The sequence below is a fragment of the Falco punctatus genome (assembly GCF_963210335.1).
Source record: "Falco punctatus genome assembly, chromosome: 5".
Lineage (NCBI taxonomy): Eukaryota > Metazoa > Chordata > Aves > Falconiformes > Falconidae > Falco > Falco punctatus.
Genome location: NC_137584.1, coordinates 2,032,222 through 2,050,690, shown reverse-complemented (window position 1 = coordinate 2,050,690; position 18,469 = coordinate 2,032,222). Strand labels below are relative to the sequence as shown.

Genomic DNA, 18,469 nt, shown 5'->3' with positions numbered 1-18,469 from the left:
TTGCTTAAAAAGTATTATTTTTGTTTATCAGGTGAAATAATATCAAACTTAATATAAATGGGAGGTGTACCAGAATTGCTACTGAGTCTTCCTATCCTAAAAAAAAAAAAAAAAAAAGTAATGATGACAATGAATTTTTTAGTGTTACAGTATGTTTGCTTTGGATTGGTGTTAATTCAAGCCAGGCATTCAACAGAATCTTAAGCTGTTCCAATAAGTGGAAAGACTGCGACTCATAAATATGCTGCACCAGGACACTTGAAGATAGATGTGGAGGTATGCACATTCGTTATGGTTTTGATAGAATTTCCCCTTTTTGTCCTTTCTGTTTCCTTTTGAGATAAAATCTCTTCAAGAAGATTGGAAAGTGGAATAAATAGGACATATGGGGACAATATGCTCTCGCACACATACAGTTTATAGAGTCTTCTCAGCTGTACCATAGAGAATCACACAAAGCACAAAATTGTCTAGGTTGGAAGGGACCTCTTGAGATCATAGTCACCAGCCCACCACCCCCTCTTCAAGCAGGGTCAGGTAGAGCAGGTCAGCTAGACTGTGTCCAGAGGTGTTTTGAATATCTCTAAGAATGGAGACTCCACAACCTTTCTGGTCAATCTGTTCTGGTGTTTAACCATCCTCACATTAAAAAGTATTTTCTTGTGTTAGATGGAATTCCATCATCATTTTAAATGTGTTAATTTGTGCTCATGAAGAAGCAGCAATATTTTAATTTAATTATGCATAGCTATTTGTAGCATTTAGTGATTTTTTTTTTTTTTACACCAAGATAATTATTGCCCTTATAATTTTAAATATATATGCTATTTTAGAAAGGTGCCTCTAGAACCTTTTGAATTTATTTTTTTATATTGTCACATACACAGATGTTGTCTTGGCAAAAGTTGAGCTCCAGTTGTGTACAAGGAACTATGTTTGGCACTGTTTTAACTTTCTCAGATGTAGTGGGCTTCTAGTGATTGGCATGCAATTCACAAATTTCAGTTAGGCATTTAGGACTGTCTCCAGAAATCATCTTATGTTTGGTTCCCGGAGTGGTATTCGCAAACCCTAGAGACTGGCTGAACTTCCCAGTTTAATGTCTGGGTAGTAATAGATGCTTAAGAACAGAAGATTCTCAACAAACTTCAAGTTGTTTACATGTATATGAAGGGAAGAACAGCATGCCAATTTAGCTGATAGAAAAAATCAAAGGTATATATGTTTTACAATTCCTCACTTTTCTGAAAGTAAGCACCTAACTATAGCCTCACAAAGTCTTTTGTAGGTGCCTACATTCATAGTGCCCTGATGAATTTAAGCAGCAAGTTGTTTTACTATCTTCTCATGGGTTGTTGTTTTTGGTTTTGTTGATTGGGTGTTTTTTTGTGTGTGTGTGGTGTTTTGTTTTTTGTTTTTTTTTTTTTTAATTTTTTTAAATAATCTAAGAACTGTTGATGCAGCACTTGCTGCTTAATGCATCTGAGTTCAGTTGTCCTTACCATGATGGGCATTCAAAACTGTTCCTCTCGCCTCCTATGAGGCAAATAACTGTCAGACTAGAGCCAGAACTAGGTACTAATGGGATTGTTCTTGATTCCTTCCTGCTGTTGTGATTTATTGTTCCACTTAGTATGTGCACTTTGGATCAGAAGGAGAGTGGGTAAGAATAGGTATCCATAATCCAGTGATGAAGGTGGTTTCCTGGGGACAGGGAGACCTGGTTCTGTCCTGGGAGCTGGAACCAGGATGCTGACTTGATGTTTTGAAAACAGGACTGTAATGCAAGTTTTGTGTACAGGCTGGTACACAAATATTAAGGAAATGGGAGATTTCAGTGTACTTTTTCTTGTTTGGTGAGCTTAAAAGCAGAGCTGATAGGAAATAATAGCTGTTCAGGGCTCTCCAGGTAGAGTATCTCTGTACTCACTGAGTACTTCTACATATTTCCATTACTGAGATGAGGTTATTGCTGAGAAATGACAGTAGATGGTGCAGTTTCTGGTCTCTTGACTACCAAATGTGTGAACAGCTAATGCTAGTCATATCCGACTTGTGAATTTATACAAGTTTTATGAAAAACCCATTGGACCATCCATTTGGTCTTGAAATCTGTGTGTACCCAAAGGATTTTAAGTATTAATTCTTGGATTGTCTCTGAAAAAGAGTAGAGCACATTGAAATCTGATGTCTGCAAACAAGAACTTGAATGTATCTCTAGTAACCTAATTGATAGAGCTTTAATTAGAGTGATTTCTTCCTTTAGTACAAGGTATTATCTTAGAGTCAGTTTCTTAAAGCATGTTGCCAAAGTCATGACTCACACTATAAAATGCATCATATACATCCTCAAAATCAGTCTTTTTAGACTGTACTTCCTATCACCTCCCCTCCCTCCCTGGTGTGTTCTTTCTGCTCTGAGAGGAATTTTTATTTGCTGGATTGACACTGGGTATTAATAACAGCGGTCAGTATCAGAACATTTTTTAGGTAGCTGGTCTGGAACACAGTATAAATATAAAGTCCCTGTTAGAAATGAAACGTACTTTGAGCAGAAGACAAGAGAAATCTATTTCAATAAGATATGCTAGGATGAAGTCTAGATGTCTTGTGCAAAGCCTAAACAAAAGCACTGGATGAATCCCTGGAGGAAAAGAATCCACTATCTTTACCATCAACTTGGACAGGGCATTCAGCTGTTTTCCTACATAAGAGGTCAGGTGTGCTGATGTTTTCCATCGTGTTCCCAAACGGTCTGTGAACCACAGCTTTCCCTGGTTAGGGGATGGGAACTGTACCATTCCCAACTGTATTATTTCTTCAGAAGCTCACACTATAGCAGGTTGTATGCACAGGGAGTAGGGAGAAGGCCACAGTTAGTTCCTCTGTTAAATCTGTACCTTGATACCCTTGATACTCCTGAGTTGAGAGCAATTTTCCTTCTGTTGGTATGGTAAGAGTTTTCTGTCTTGGTTAAATTGTGTTTGCTTCCTTTGTCCAGTTATAGCTTTATACAGCCCTGTGTATGCAGCAGAGCTCCTGCAGATTTTTCTCTGTGGGGTGCAAAAAATCCCTCTGACTTCTACGCTACTTTCCCCAACCAAGATTAGGTTTATCTGTGTTCTTTTCTAGCTTAGCTAGTTAAGAGGTAGCAGTGACTGTGTAAACATGTTACAGGCAGTGAATGTAAGAAATAAAGTGGTCTACAGTAATAAAATAGTGTACATGATGGAAATTCTATTTGCTTTCTAAAGAATAGATACCTTTTTTGATCTGCAGAAGGGTGAAGGGCTGGAAGAAACGATCTATCACGAAGATAGCAAATGAGGGATTGTAGCTAGGGAAACCAGTGTCCTTCCAGAATGACATAGGCTTAATGCTTTGTTAATCTGTAACCACGGTGCTTACAGTTCTTCTGAATGAAACTTTTGGATGGTTTAATGAAAGCTTGGAACAAAAAGAGTACAGTTCAGGTATGCTGAGAGCCCTAAAGAAAGGGGGTTGAAAGGTTACTGCCGCAGATGTAGCGGTGCAAGTTCTAAACTCCAGATTTTGCGTGCCCTGGACCACAGTTCTGTTAGACGGTAACTGCTGTGCAGAAAGCAGTATTGAAGATGACTTGCATATACACCTCCTCAATCTGTTTTCCCCCTGATAGACCTGTCGTGGTTTAAGCCCGGCTGGTGACAAAGCAAGCATGTAGCTGCTTGCTCGCTTCCCCCACAGCGGGATGGGGGAGAGGACTGCAAGAGTAAAAGTGAGAAAACCTGTGGGTTGAGATGAAGACAGTTTGATAGGTAAAGCAAAAGCCACACATGTAAGTGAAGTAAAATGAGAAATTCATTCACTACTTCCCATCAGCAGCAGGTGTTCAGCCATCTCCAGGCAAGCAGGGCACTCACCATGACATCATATAGTATGGAATATCTCTTTGACTAGTTTGGGTCGTTTGTGCTGGCTGTGTCCCCTCCCAGTTGCCCATGCCCCTCCAGCCCTCTCGCTGACAGGGCCTGAGAAACCAAAAAGTCCTTGACTTGGTATGAAAATCACCCAGCAACAACTAAAAACATCAGTGTGCTATCAACATTGGTCTCACACCAAATCCAAAACACAGCGCTGCACCAGCTACTAAGAAGAAAATTAACTCTATCCCAGTTGAAACCAGGACAAGACCCTACAAGTTTCTTCTTAAAGTCAAGCATAGAATTACAACATACAGGAACACCTTTACAGTTACTGCTGCATGTTTAACTGTGACAGTTTCAGTATGTTCATGTATGTGTAACTCATACTGGAAGAGTCCTCTACAAAATCTCACAGCTGTCTCCTCCTGAAACAAAGTCAGGTGTTGGTCTGCCCCATATGTTCTGTCAGATTATGTCTTTCTGAAATGTATTTTAAAAAATGTAGTAGTAATAAGTAGTAATAATTGAGATAGTCTACTATAAGATGGATGAGAGAAACTTTTGGAGAAGAACTCTTTCCACCACTTGCTGCTGGAGGGTAATTAAGTAACTTACCATCACAGAAAAGCCAGGATGTAATGAGTGTGTGGGGCAGATGGAAGGTGGCAGAAGTCATCATCCCTTCCTTGGCAGCTGCTCATCCTGGAAGGAGAACTTCCACCTGGAAGATCGGTTTGGCAGGACAAGAGAATTGCAGCAAGGAGCTGTGAACTTTCAGTGCAAGGGACAAGACTGTAGGAGACCACTGAAAGGAGCAGGGAGCAGTTGCCTGTCAGACTTTATGGGGCTGAAACAGGATATTCCCCAAAAGCGGAGGACTGCAGACTTTACTGCTTATTGCTTTCATGATCACAGTGTGTGACAAAACATGGGGATGGGCAGCCTCTTCATTCTCTCTCCCTACTCCTCACTCACAGACAATGGTTAGAAATACGTTTGTCTGTGAGTCTTATTTATTCTGATCATCTAATTAGTTTGGTTTTCTCTTTCAAACTAGAATTCTTTAGTGTTTGAATCAGATCTGGTGTTTCAGTACAGAAGTGTTTTAATCACTTTGAGTTCCTTGTAAGTAAAAGGTCTAGATTAGATGTCTACTTCAGAGCTCTAGCTACCTTCAGGTCCTGTCACTCCTATTTAAACTTGTAAGTCAATTGGAAGTGGGTAGTATGAAAAGCTGCATGTGAGACTTCCTTTTATACTTAATGCAGCTTGCAGCTCAACAATAATACAGGCATCACTGTAATACAAGAGTTCATGCTGGAATGGCATTAACCAGACTTAGAGAAGTTTCATTATAATGAAACTTATCTATCTAATCAATATAAAATTGATATAATGTGGGAAAAGGGCCTTAGGGGAGTGTATATGTCTTCCTAATATAGTTACCTTTCAGTGACTTTATTTTTAACACAAACATATGCCATATGAGAAGAATTAAATTTTGTTTATTTGTTTTCAAATCATGCATTCATGTGTTAGGATGTGTTGAAATTAGAAATACTTATGCCTTTTCTTGTAGTAAGATGATCATAGACATCTCCAGTTTGGGTATTGGAGCACTTAGCTTTTTGCCTTTTCTAGCATTCTTAGTTTCATGGGTGTGTAACTTCTCACCGCTTAAAAAGGTAAACTAAAGGAAAAAAAAGTCTGGAAGAGCTGTACTGACTGTGTGGAACAGCAGTATAATGGGAACCACTGGCATGGAGCTCTGCTGTCCAAATAAACTGTCAGATATTATTTATTGTAATCCAGCACAGTCAGCAGAAAGGGAAGGCAAGTGTTCTGCAGCTGCTTCTCCATGAAAAAGATGTGGAACTTGGTGATCTTGATATCTATTCTAAGATCTAGATGGAATAGGCTTCAACAGACTTTAATTCTTTTGCTTTCTTCCAAATCTGATGTTTTTGTATCACAGGCAGGTTTTAGTAAAGGATCTGCTGGGCTCCTTGCTCTTTGTCTTTCTTCTCTGCACCTTCCCAGTTTTCCTTCACTCCTGAACTGAGGATTCAGCCTTCTTGCCCAGCAATTAGAATTTTTACCATCTGACCTCTGGCTTCTGTTCCTGTGATGGTGCTGTAGAAAAATGCATCCTTTCTCCTCTGTTTTGCCTGGATACTCATCTGATTTTAGTATTGTGCATTACTCCACCCTTTCCTTACCCCCTTTGCAAAAGAGGGAAACAAAGAAACAACTGCAGCCATCTCTCACCACCAGCTTGTTCCTTACTATCTTTTGTTTCCTCTTCCATCTGCTTTGCCACTCTTCATCTTCCTCTTGACATTGTCCAAGTCTGGTTCATCATCAAGATGAATGGCTCCTTTCCCAATTTGCTTAAAGCTGTCAGAAATCTTTTGATGCCCTCTTCACAGAAAGGCGTTTGCAAATATCTTTTTGTTTTCATACAGTGAGGAGCGGAGGAATAGTTGGTAAGCCGGTCATGTTGCAAGAGGCTAGAAGGCAACTCCTGTCCCTCTAGAGCAGAATTGTGTACTTTAGTGTTTGATTTAAATGGCAGATTATTTTTTCTGTCAAAAAAAAAAAAAAAAGGTGAGAACCCAGAAGCTCTGTAATAAAGGAAGATTTTTAATGCCCTGTTCTGTCCTTGACTGGAAATTTTAACTTTGTACAAAGTACGTTTTTAATTAGTGTATATGTTAACAAAGGATCTCCAATTACATATTAGAAATTTTTATTGTTTTTAAAATATTAGTTAGTAACTGGTCCACATCTCTTCCCCACCCCCTCTGCATCCATGCATTTATGAACATGATAAATAGAGAAAAACACATGTAGAAAACTGTCTGAGATGGTTACTATGCTAGGAGTTTCCTAGAACTTTGAATGTTCTTGCACAAGACATGTTTAGTGCAGGGATTCAAAAGCCTTGTTTGTGCTACTAACACTGCATGGCCCATTCCAGGCTAGAGCTGGAAACTCAAAACATCCTATCAGCAGACCCTTATGGCAATCTCTGTCAAGGTCTTGACCTGAGCCATCTAGTGCTCTCCCAAAACATTTCAGGGCACGGCTTGGCAGTTAATTGGTGACTTTTTCCAATTAGTTGTTTGGATGTGTCCATGTTATTTTGGAGGCCCCAAGAGACCAAATGAGGGCTAGTTGGCCGCATGGTGAATGGAACCAGCACTGGCACTGTTCAATTTGTTAACATAACCTTCCCTGCCTTTTAAGGATGCATGTGGGTGAAATTATCTACACTTCCAATGAAGAAGTGTATTTGGTTTCCTTTGAGTTGTTAATGTATATGAAAAATTTCACGCTAGTTTAATAATACGAGTAAAATTGATAGTGATTCTAGGGATCAGTTACTGTATGACTTCAGTAAATTGTTAAAATAGAGACATGGAGGTCAGTAATTATGTACAGGCATTCCTTCCCCCCGCCCCGGTTGCTGGTGTTGAAAGCACCCACAGAACACGCAGCAAGTATTTTGTGCTGTTGTAATTATGCTGTGAGGGGAGAAAAAGACCCCTTGAAATAACGTGGTCACTGTCCTGGAGGTATAGATTATCCTGAAGTTCAGTCCTGCCACCCTGTGGCTACCGAAGGTCATTCTTAGGAGGGGCGTGTTTGCTACTGCGATGCACACGCGTCTTTTAAACTATTGCTTGAATGCTATTTAAACTTGAATGCTATTCTGTGGAGGAAGTTGAAGGACTGTTGTAGTCCCATAGAGATGTATAAATGCTCTATGCTTTTATTGAAAGATATAAATACTCATTCACTGGAAATGCAATTACTTAATAAGTCTCATGATAGGGTAGTGCGTAGACACATAACTGTTCACCTGGTCACCTCAGTTATGCGAGTGCTGTACACTATCCAGCAATCACTTATCTTTTTCTTAGTTTTAGGCAGAAAATGTGATCATCTGTGTTTCAGTAATAGACATAAAATTTGTAAGTTCACATAGTCTACAATTTTAACAATTAGTCTGTCTACAATACTGTGTACTCCTGTCGGGCATACATACACCGTATGCAGATTCAAAGTGGTTTCAAAAGCATACCTATGTATTTTTTGGCACTTACTACTCTAGAAAATACTGATTTTGTTCAATAAAAGCACCGTGGTGCCTGTGACAGTTAAAAATCCAAGGCTTACCTGCGTGAGGCCCTGATGAAGTTGACAGCATTTCAGAGCACACCTCACTCTTTTGTGTCCATTTCATTGCTCATTTTTAGAGTTATCAGGAGAAATAATTATGATTGCTCTGTTGCATTTCTGTTGCTCTCCACTATAAAGCATTCTGACCTCTTTTAGAGAAGCCTTCCACGTTTTGCAACAAACATTGAAGAAAAATGCTCAGGTTTAAAGAACAGGGTTTTTTTTTCTGTTTTTTTATGCAATGAAAACGCAAATGAAATTCCAGAAGAAAATTCAGTTGCAAACTACTTAAGTCACCCTGTCTTTTCTTGACCTCTGCAGGAAAAATCTGGAAAGCATACTTCAGCAAAGTAACTGAAGATTTAGGTTCATGCCAGCAGCAGTGTGCCTTAAAACTAAAATGCCAGAGAGGTTTCACTCTGCCTTTATAATGACTGTGTACTCAATGTAAGGTTTAGATACTTTAGATAAGAGTGCTTTGTGTATTTGTTGCTCAAGTTTGAGAAAGATGAGAAAATAAGTTTATAGAATAGTTTGGGTTGGAAGAGACCTTTAAAGGTCATCCGGTCCAAACCCCTGCAATGAGCAGGGACATTTCAACTAGATGGGGATAAAGCTGGAATACTGTTCTCCTGACCGTTCCCTAACAATGACACAAGGGTCAGCTGTAAGGAATGGCTGCCGCCTTTTGCCAGGTAATTCGTATCATAGCTTAAATGATAGCAACAGTGAGTGGCTCTGCAAAGCTAAGCTGATAGTGCACAATGATATGGTATTACAGTTGTATAAAACTGATCTTTTTTTCAAATGAAAAATGTTAAACAGTATACACAGAACAAGAACATGTGTTATTGAAAGTCATCAAACCCCAAATGCGTGGTTTTCAGTAGAACTGCAGGCGGTTTCCTTTAGTGGGTAGTAAGCTACTGCATTGAGTTACACAATTGCTTGTGGTTTTATCAGTAGAATGTAACAATCTCCTGCTCAAGTAGTAGTGTAGGTAAAATATGCCTGAGGTTACACAGATGATTATTGACCTGGATTTTGGGTGTTTTTTTAATCTGAATACCTCTTCAGAAAAAATGTTCTGAATACTAATATATTCAGATACATAGAAGATTCAAAGCCACAAAAAAGGTATAAAGACCATAAAGATGTGGTTCTACTTGTACATCCATTACCCCTGTGGTTTCATTTTCTCTTTCTGTGGTTTAAGATCTTAGTGACTCTGTGAAGTCAGATGGTAATTTAGTAATGATAGACAATAAACTTCATGATTCTAATTGACAGTAGCTGAAGGCCTGAAGATAGCAATGACCTTTCTAGTCTCACAAGAAAATAGTTTGTAACTGATCAGAAGAGTGTAACTCTTTGATTTTTCAATGTTTTTATTTTATTATTGATTTTACTAAGTATTTTCTTGCATTGTTTTGACTGACTCCTATTTTTGCAAACACATCCATTTCAATTTTTTACGTTCTTGGTATTGTCATATTCATTTAATCAAAGGTATGTTTTTTTCCTGATGCTGTGAATACTTTCTCTTGAAAGTCACTATGTGGAGGCACTAAATTAGATGAGAAACTTGTTGAGCTGAGTTATGGTTTCACTGACAACATTGTGCCCTGGCAGAGTTTTCCTCACAGTTGTGACGTTCTTGAACATTTTTGTATGGAATGAGAAAATTCTTTAAATCCACAAAGATAGCAACAAAAGAGGGAAAAAGTTGTGTCTCCCAGGCAAGTAGGAGAAGTGTGTTAATGTACTCAGAAGAGCAAGTTTGCAAACAAATGGGTTTTTTAGCTGTTTCCAAGTGTTTCCCTTTTGACAAATCAATTTGGCAGAGCTTTGTTAAAAGATAGAAGATAACACTGTCACATATTTTCTGTGACTAGTAAGCTCATAGTCTTATTTCTGAGAGACAGTGAAGTACAGCTTGAAAGGATGATTTGTTTTAACTTACTAAAACCAGAATACTTCAAAGGTAAAACCGGAAGGTCCTATGAATAAGGATCTGAACTAGGACAGAAAATTGCCATGGGTAAATCTCAGTGGTCTTATTCTGCATCTGTGATGGCCTCCTTCAGGATGTGCTATGAATTCGTCCTGGAATGAAATGAACACAGTGTACTTCTGATAGTTTTCAAATGTTACATTTTCTTCTTAAAAAAAGACCAAATTTAAACCAGGCATTTGAAGTTGTCAAAGGTAGGGTAACTTCACAGTGTCCAAATGCTTTATCTTCATGACCTGTTTATTTGGTTCAAAATTTTCTTCCCTGTAGAAAGCCAGTAATGTGATGCTTATGATCCCTTCGGTTCATTTTTGCACTTGGTGTATGTTGTTATTTCTTCTAACTGAAACGAAGAAGTATGGGTTGAAGTGAAAGTGTTTTTCAATTCTTAAAATATACATTTTGAAAAGGAGTGACTTGAGAGAAGGTAGGTAACTACTTGAAAGTGCAAAATCTCTTTAGAATTCTTTGAGTACTTCTAGTTTGTTAACATTTTTATGTATATGAATTTTCATATGTTTATCACATCTAGGTTGGCACGCTGCAGATTTAATGAAAGTAATGTTGATTCACCATTTTCCAACATAACTTGAGAGTCAGAATTAATAATATAAATAAATGAAGTATTGCTAACTGGAAAGATAGATACATTATCAGTACTGAGAAACAAAATCACATTTAGTGGGAAGTTTTACAAATCAACAAGTTTTATTGGTTACTGACAAGAGACAGCCGCAGTTTAGGAAGATAAATAAAAGCAACATATGTGAAATATGGTTAAAATCTTTACTTAATTCCTCGGGCTTTGGCTGGCTGGTTTGAATAAGTGTTAACATTGATTACTTAAAATAGATATTTTTTTTTGAATGGGAAATACTGTTTTAGATAATGTAGAAACAGGTAAATGAGTAGCTTTCCCAATTCAAAGTGAAAAAAATTAAAGGAGGAGAAATCAAAGGGCCCTTCACACCCTAGAGGAGTTTATAGGCAGAGTATTAATTAACGCAGTGCTATTCCGTGAAGTTTAGTGGTAGATAGGAGATCAGCAACCTCATTTGTGATTAACTGGATGAAAGCTTTCTGAAGTACTTAAGTACTAGTGTAAAGGATACCACTGTTCCCAAACTTTCTCACTGCATCCTTTATTAGGAGATGAATAACATAGATCTTTCCAGAAAGGCAAGCCAGTCTTTTTGTCACTCTGAGTGGGTCTGAAGCAGCAGGGGCTATTGTGGGGAGCAAATCAGCAGCTGCATCATTCCACCTGAAGACATCCCCAAGGGTTCTCTGCAGCCTGCTCTTCTACCTCATTCCAAAAGTGGCTCACCAGAAGAGCAGGGATGTCATTTTTGCATTTGCAGCGAAGATTTATGTATGATAGCTGTATGGATCTCAGTGAGCTGTTTGAAAGATATTTGGCTCAAATTTTGTGTTGCGGTTTTTCAGTTACACTTTTTTTCTTTAGGTGGGGAAAAAGGCAGCAGTTGCTGTGTAATCTTCTGACTTGTCTTTTAATGGAATTGTGATGCTGGCTGTGTTTGCAAGAGAAGGATCCCTTCTGTCTACAAAAGCATCTTTCATTATCTCTTGACTATTATATTAAGCTGAAATCTGAAGTGGTAACTGCCTGTGTTTCACTTTGATTTTTCTCAAATTACAATTATTACAATTATAATTTGCCAGTCTAGCCAAATTTCTGAGGAGGGCAGAGTCTCACTTCTCCCACAGAGGCACAGTGTGGTAACTAGAACTATGGAGGCAGCCAAGTGTGCAGCAGTGGATGGAAAGAGAAGCCCAGCCCATGTGGAAGAGCATCTTCCACTGTAAACTGCTAAAGCCAATGATTAAGTGACCTGTACAACTCCACTGGAGAGGAGAGATCATCTTTGGGGGAAGTAGACAGTTTAGTAACTGCTGCCTAAAATGTAATTGTCTCAGTAGGGAAGAGAGAACTTGCATGTTGTCTAAAACTTACTTTATTTTTGTTTAAAGTTAGGGTTTTCAAATTGCTTTATTTTTGTCTTACTAACAAAAGTCATGCTTATGTTCTGTAAGTGAGTTCACATTGAGGTTATTGTAATTCAGTTCTTATTTACAAAAAGCAATTATGAAAATTATTTATGAAACTGCTAAAGTGGAATTTATTTTAAATAAGCCTGAATTATATAGAAAAGCTGCATGTTTTCAGGCATTATTAATAGACTGTAGTTTCCATTATGAATATATATTTTTACTGGTTTGCAAGACAAAGCAAGCATGATTAGAGGGGCGAAAATGTTTCTTAAGCACCAGATCTAAAATACATTGCCTGTTCATGCACAGAATTAGTTCTGTGATGATCTGGACTATGGCTTAAGTCTCTCTGTAAAACTGGGTATGTGAGTCAGAAAAAAAAGCTTATGACTTTGAAGGAAAAATAGTGAATGTTGTGGCATTCAAGTTATTTTCAGTAGTAAACTAGACTAAACATGAGTTTTGTTTTGATTTGTAATACACCTCCCTGCCCCTTAATCTACTCTGTATTCTATTGGCAAGTAGTTTCAAGAATTAATCAGAAATGCTTTATTTCCTGCAATTAATTTCTAAATAATACAAGGAAAAAAAACCCCAAAATTTTGGGAAAAGGTGTAACTGAAATTGTTTCAATAGCTCACGTGCATTCTGTATAAACTTTGAATATGGTATTGGCTCCTGAAGATTAAACTAATTTAAATGAATGAGATTTTTTTTTCTGCCAGTAAATGTGTCCTTTTTCAGAATACACTGTCTAGAAATAAACTACTTTGTCTACTATTTCCAAAACAATATTACAATCAACTAAACTAAAGGAAGAAATACTGCTTGCTTAAATAATATATTTTAATACTCTCTGAACTAATTCTTGAACTACATTACTAATTTAGATTAGAGAAGTATGCTGCATCCACCACATGCTGTTAGGCTAGAGTGGCACACTGTTCCAAGATTTTCTGAGAGTAAAACCCCTACTTTTGACTTTGCTGCATCATAAGACCAAGACAAAAAGTGACTAAGACATTTTGTGAGGCTGCCACAGAACAAAGCCTGCTTTGAAATATTAGTTGGACATAATTATTTGCATGGAAAGTGTTATTTCTTTTGAATTTCTTCTCTTTGAAATCCCTACGTATACTGTGTTTTCATGGAAAACTACTGGTCCCCCCCATTCCCTGCCAAATTATTGTTATATTCTTTCAGCACTAACTAGACCATTACTGGTTTTTTTGTTTGCAAATTCTTAGTTTTTACACTTTTCTAGGATGTGAACAAACTAATGAAGCAATAAGAAAATAAAAGTTAGTTGTAAAATAAATGGGATCAGTGGTTAGTGATCTTCATCATAAACTTGTAAGAAGTGAATGTCTCAGACAAATACTATGCAAAACAAAAAAGTCTTAAATGCTAAATTTGCCATATCTCAAACCTAAGATCTAAGGAGTGTTTTCTGTCTGGCCTATATTTTTCCTTTTAATCTAGTGAAATACTTAGTTATGCTGGAGAACAGAAGGATTTAGGTGGAATTGAAGTTTTCCATTTAAACCAAAAGTCTTATCCTTAAATTTATAAACTAATCTTCTAAGCCAATTTAATTAAAGTAGTTAAATAGAAAGACAATAGTAGGTCTTAAACATTCTAATGCAAAGAGTTTCCTTATGTACCAATGACAGTTAACTTACAGGAAGATGCTGTGTCCAGCTATCTGAAACAGAGGGGAAAAAAGCTCTTGGTACAAACGATTTTGGAATTGTCCTGGCACAGCACATCTGTGCAGCAGGTGGAAGTGCCCTTTTTTTTTCCCCCCCAAGGATAACTACATACATTAGAATTTCCAATGTTGAAAATTTTTGAGCTGCATTAAGTAATTCTGTATTGCTAAATAAAATTGGTGTGGTATTGATCAAATGATTTACACACTGTTATAGTACTCCTGTAAAAAAGTGAGGCATGCTGCACTGGCACTTGGGAGGAGAAAGGATGTGTGGCAAAATTTAGGAAAGGTTGGTTTGTCTGGGTAAAACATTGAGGTTAATATGGGGCTGTTCTGATGTTCTGTTAATTCTTTTGATTTAAAGAACAAAGTCAGAATTTCTTAGTGACTAAGTATCCTTTATTGGCAGCGCTGGATGCATGGGGGATCCTTCCACCAAACGTGCATGTTTAAGGTTGCTAATCATTCCATATTTATACAATGAAATAATGATTATTCAACTAATATCTATACATATTCATTATCTAATCCCGCCTACCCTCGCTTCACATGTTAATTAGCTTATCAGTCCTTCGTGCTTGTGCAAATTCTTCCAAGAATTGTGGGCAGTGGTCTCTAGGAGGAAGGCTGTAGGTCTTCCTCATGGTGTACTTTTCACCTTTTGCTCATTATGTGATGGTCTTGCACATTTGCAGTGTTCTTATCAGTCTGAGGTAATTTATGCCCTTGCTGGCCATCTGCTTTTCTTGCTTAATTATTCCTTTTACCCTTATCTGTCCTCTCCTGCTGAAGTGTTCCGCTAAAGTTTTAACATAGAAGGTCAGCAGACAGGCGGATGTCTAACAAAGGATAACAGAACAGACACCAAAGGTAGATGAGTAACATATGGTGGTACATGATATCTACAATTGTTACAGTGGCTAACAAACATAATGGTTATTCTTTAATTCTATTCTAAAGTTCGTTCACACTACATCACTTTGAAGCATATGCTTTAGTTATTCGAGAAGCAGCAGGTTTCCCTCCAGGTCTTGGCCCTTCTCTTTGCTTTCACTGCTGCTTGGGTTTTTTTTTGTGGGCCAAAGAGTTTAGATCTCTTGAAAAGGTCAGAGAAAGATTGCATTTCTTCCCTGTCAGCTTCTAGCTGGTGAAGGATATCCTAACTGCAGTGAGCAACATCAGGACTTTTGGACACTTCTTGACTTAAAAAAATAGACAGATTGCAGAAGGTGAGGAAGAAAAATTGGATCAAAGTTTCCTACTAGTGTTTATAAAAATGCGACCTGGGCTCTACTGTTTTCAGGGGAGTTTATCTTTACAAAAATGCTTCTTTCTACAGTGCTGTGATGAGTAGGAAGGAGGGTGGCCTGCTGAAACAAAGGTGATCTGATCAAGAAGTTTAACAGTGTATTGAGCTATATTTCTGGTCGTGCTGACTCTGGATCATGAGAGGGACAGAAATAAAGTCCTTAGTAGCCTGTGTGCACTCAAGGCCCCAGTTAGGCCCATGGTTTGATCTCGGTGGAAGCTTCTGACAGCACCTGGAATAGGGCATAATTTTAATTGAAAGCCAAACACCCCCACCCCCTGCCTTGTATTAAAGATGACTGCTTATTCAGGGGCACACTGAAAACCAGCAGAGAGGAAAAAGTTCTGTCACCTTAATCACTGTCGCCTTATTCAGATACTAGGAGAGCAGTCAGAATCATTTAGGTTGCAAAAGACCTTTGAGATCACCAAGTCCAGCTGTTAACCCAGGACTGCCAAGTCCATTGCTAAACCGTGTCCCTAAGCACTGCATACATGTTTTTTTTCTAAACAACTCCAGGGATGATGACTCCACTGCTTCCCTGGGAAGCCAGTTCCAATGCTTGACAACCCTTTTGGGGAAGAAATTTTTCCAAATATCCAATCTAAACCTCCCCTGGCACAACATGAGGCCATTTCCTCTGGTCCTGTCACTTGTTACTTGGGAGAAGAGACCAGCACCCACCTGCCTACAGCCTCCTTTCACATAGTTACAGAGGGCAATAAGATCCCCCCTGAATCTCCTTTTCCACAGACTGAACTCCATTTTTCTCTGACATGCCTTATGACTCTCTAGACCCTTTGCCAGCTCCGTTGCCCTTCCCTGGACATGCTCTAGCACCTCTACATCCCTCCTGAGGTGAAGGGCCCAAACCTGCACCCAGGGTTCGAGGTACGGCCTCACCAGTGCCCAGTACGGGGGGACAGTCACTGCCCTGGTCCTGCTGGCCACACTGTGTCTGACACAAGCCAGGATGCTGTCGGCCCCCTTGGCCACCCGGGCACACTGCTGGCTCATGTCCAGCCGGCTGTCGACCAGCACCCCCAGGTCCTTTTCTACTAGGAAGCTTTCCAACCACTCTTCCCCAGATCTGTAATTGTTTGACAGCTTTGGGGAATAATTTCTCTGTTACAAGACCCTTTATCCTTTTTGATACAGAAGCAACTTTCAGTAAGTTATTAAGCAGCATAGATTAAATTATAAGGTAATTTTAACATTTAACCTTTTAAAAAAGCTATACAGTTTCTAAAACTGATCATATAGCTTGTATGTACTGTACTGTTTGTATTTGCCAGAAGGTTTGTTTATAAAATCATATAATCATTTAGGTTGGAAAAGACCTTTAAGATTGAGTGCAACTGTTAACCTAGCACTGCCAAGTCCACAACTAAACATGTTCCTAAGTGCCACAGCTACACATCTTCTAAATATCTCTAGGGATGGTGACTCCACCACTTCCCTGGGCAGCTGTTCCAATGGCTGACAACCCTTTTGGGGAAGAAATTTTCCTTAACATCTGATCCAAACCTTCCCTGGCACAAGTTGAGGCCCCTTTCCTCTTGTCCTATCGCTTGTTACTTGGGAGAAGAGACTGACACGCAGTTTGCTACAACCTCCTTTTAGGTAGTTGTAGACAGCGATAAGGTCTCCCCTGAGTCTCCTTTTCTTCATGCTGAACCACCCCATTTCCCTCGGCTGCTTCTCAGAAGACTTGTGCTCTAGATCCTTCACCGGCTTTGTTGCCCTTCTCCAGACTGACAGAGGTGCTTGGCCACAGCACTAATTAGTCAATTAGGAATGTTTCTCTGGGGGAAGTGGGGGCTGCCTTTTGGAGTATACAGTAAACCTATCTCCTCTCCCCTAACAAACTGTGTCTTTAGGAAAAATTAATACAGTCAAGGCATGAGTTTAAGTGTGTGGCAAAGCTCCTTGACCCTAGACAGGCCTATGAGATGATACTGTGAGAGACGTAAGATTTTTATAGCTGTGTGTTATTTCAGGGAAGTAAGCAAATACTGATAGATGCTTCTGGCCCACTCCTCAAATTGAGGGATTTTTGGGAAGATATTTCCCTCCTCACCACTCTTTCACTTCCATTGAAATATATGTTCCTTACTTTGCAGAGAGGAGACTTGCCTTAAGAGCAGTAGATGCAGGAGGTTCGGATGGTAGGGTGGGAATTTCTAGAAAAGACTAGAGGAAAGGCTACTTTCAGACTGTACTGTATCTAGCCAGTGAAATTTCACATGCACCTAATCTATATGGTATGTCTTTCTGTAATAGAAGAATTGAAGAAAGTTACTTTTGATTACACGTCCTGAAAGTATTGATTAAGGCTGAGGCTGTGTATGCTTTGAATTTTAATGTTCCTCTTCTTTCTCTCTTTCCAGCTGGAATGCTTGCTGCTTTCCCTACAGGATTATAAACTTTGACATTCATAAGAGGAAAACTGAAAGATGCCTTCTGAGAGGTGCTTGAGGTATAGTACTTGGTGGCACGTAGGAAGTCATCTACATTTAGGATGATGTTTACCAAGTCATGTAATGGACAGTAGAAAAGTGAAACTAATATTTTTGTTCATTAAGTAGGAATTCACATTATTAAATATATATCCCTGTCATAATCTGCAAAAATACTACTTTCTTGTTGCCCCTTACCTCTGGCAAAGAGAAGCAGTCCTGGGATTGATTTGAGCCCACAGTCTCTTTATATATGATCTTGTTTATGGCTTTGTCTATACTCTGAATTTGTGATTGTGGCTGCAACTGGCATTTTACATTCATGCATTTGAATTCGTGGCTGGCGATCATTTTTGGTGTGTGTAGTGTTCCACTATTCAGGACATACATTGCTCTTCCAGTTCTTTGAAATGGCTCAAAGCATTCTCTCCAAACTCAGCTTCCTGCCTTCCAGAATCTCCCATTCTGTCTCTTCCTCTCTTACAGAGTCTTAATCATCTATATGTACTTGCTGGTGTAGCCTTTCTCACTTACTTGTATTGCCCATTGTCTCACTGGAAAATTTGAAATTTATAATTTAATTAGTTTCAGGGAGCACTTTCAGGCAGAACACTCAGCAGAATTTGTTAATCTAGTTGCTTTTCTGCAGAACCTTGCACTGCTCTGATATGCTGGCAGTTGTTCTGTTTCACTGTTCGTCTGGGAGCTTAGAGATCTACCTGCTATTACTGGGACATTGTATCATTCCAGTTCTGTTCCTCTTTCCGTGCCATGCTTCTGTAGCGGAAGAGAATCAGGAATTCCTTGCATTTTATAGCTTTTGAGTTTATCAACTGACAATATCACTACAAAGTGGCCATGTTATGTTTA

At 38.8% G+C, this 18,469-nt stretch overlaps 1 protein-coding gene across 5 annotated transcripts in view; it reads left to right on the top strand.

Moving 5' to 3' along the window:
* The window catches only part of KLHL32 (kelch like family member 32), a 136,302-nt gene that overhangs the window by 16,444 nt on the left and 101,389 nt on the right, over positions 1 to 18,469 (top strand). For 4 of the 5 annotated variants that reach the window (XM_080389046.1, XM_080389045.1, XM_080389047.1 and 1 more), the window contains one exon: positions 17,531 to 17,619. The exons of the other annotated variant lie outside the window; for it this stretch is intronic. In XM_080389046.1, the coding sequence (XP_080245172.1) occupies positions 17,597 to 17,619 (23 nt within the window). In that variant the 5' untranslated portion in view covers positions 17,531 to 17,596. The remainder of the gene's footprint in view (positions 1 to 17,530; positions 17,620 to 18,469) is intronic. 5 annotated transcript variants of the gene reach the window in all.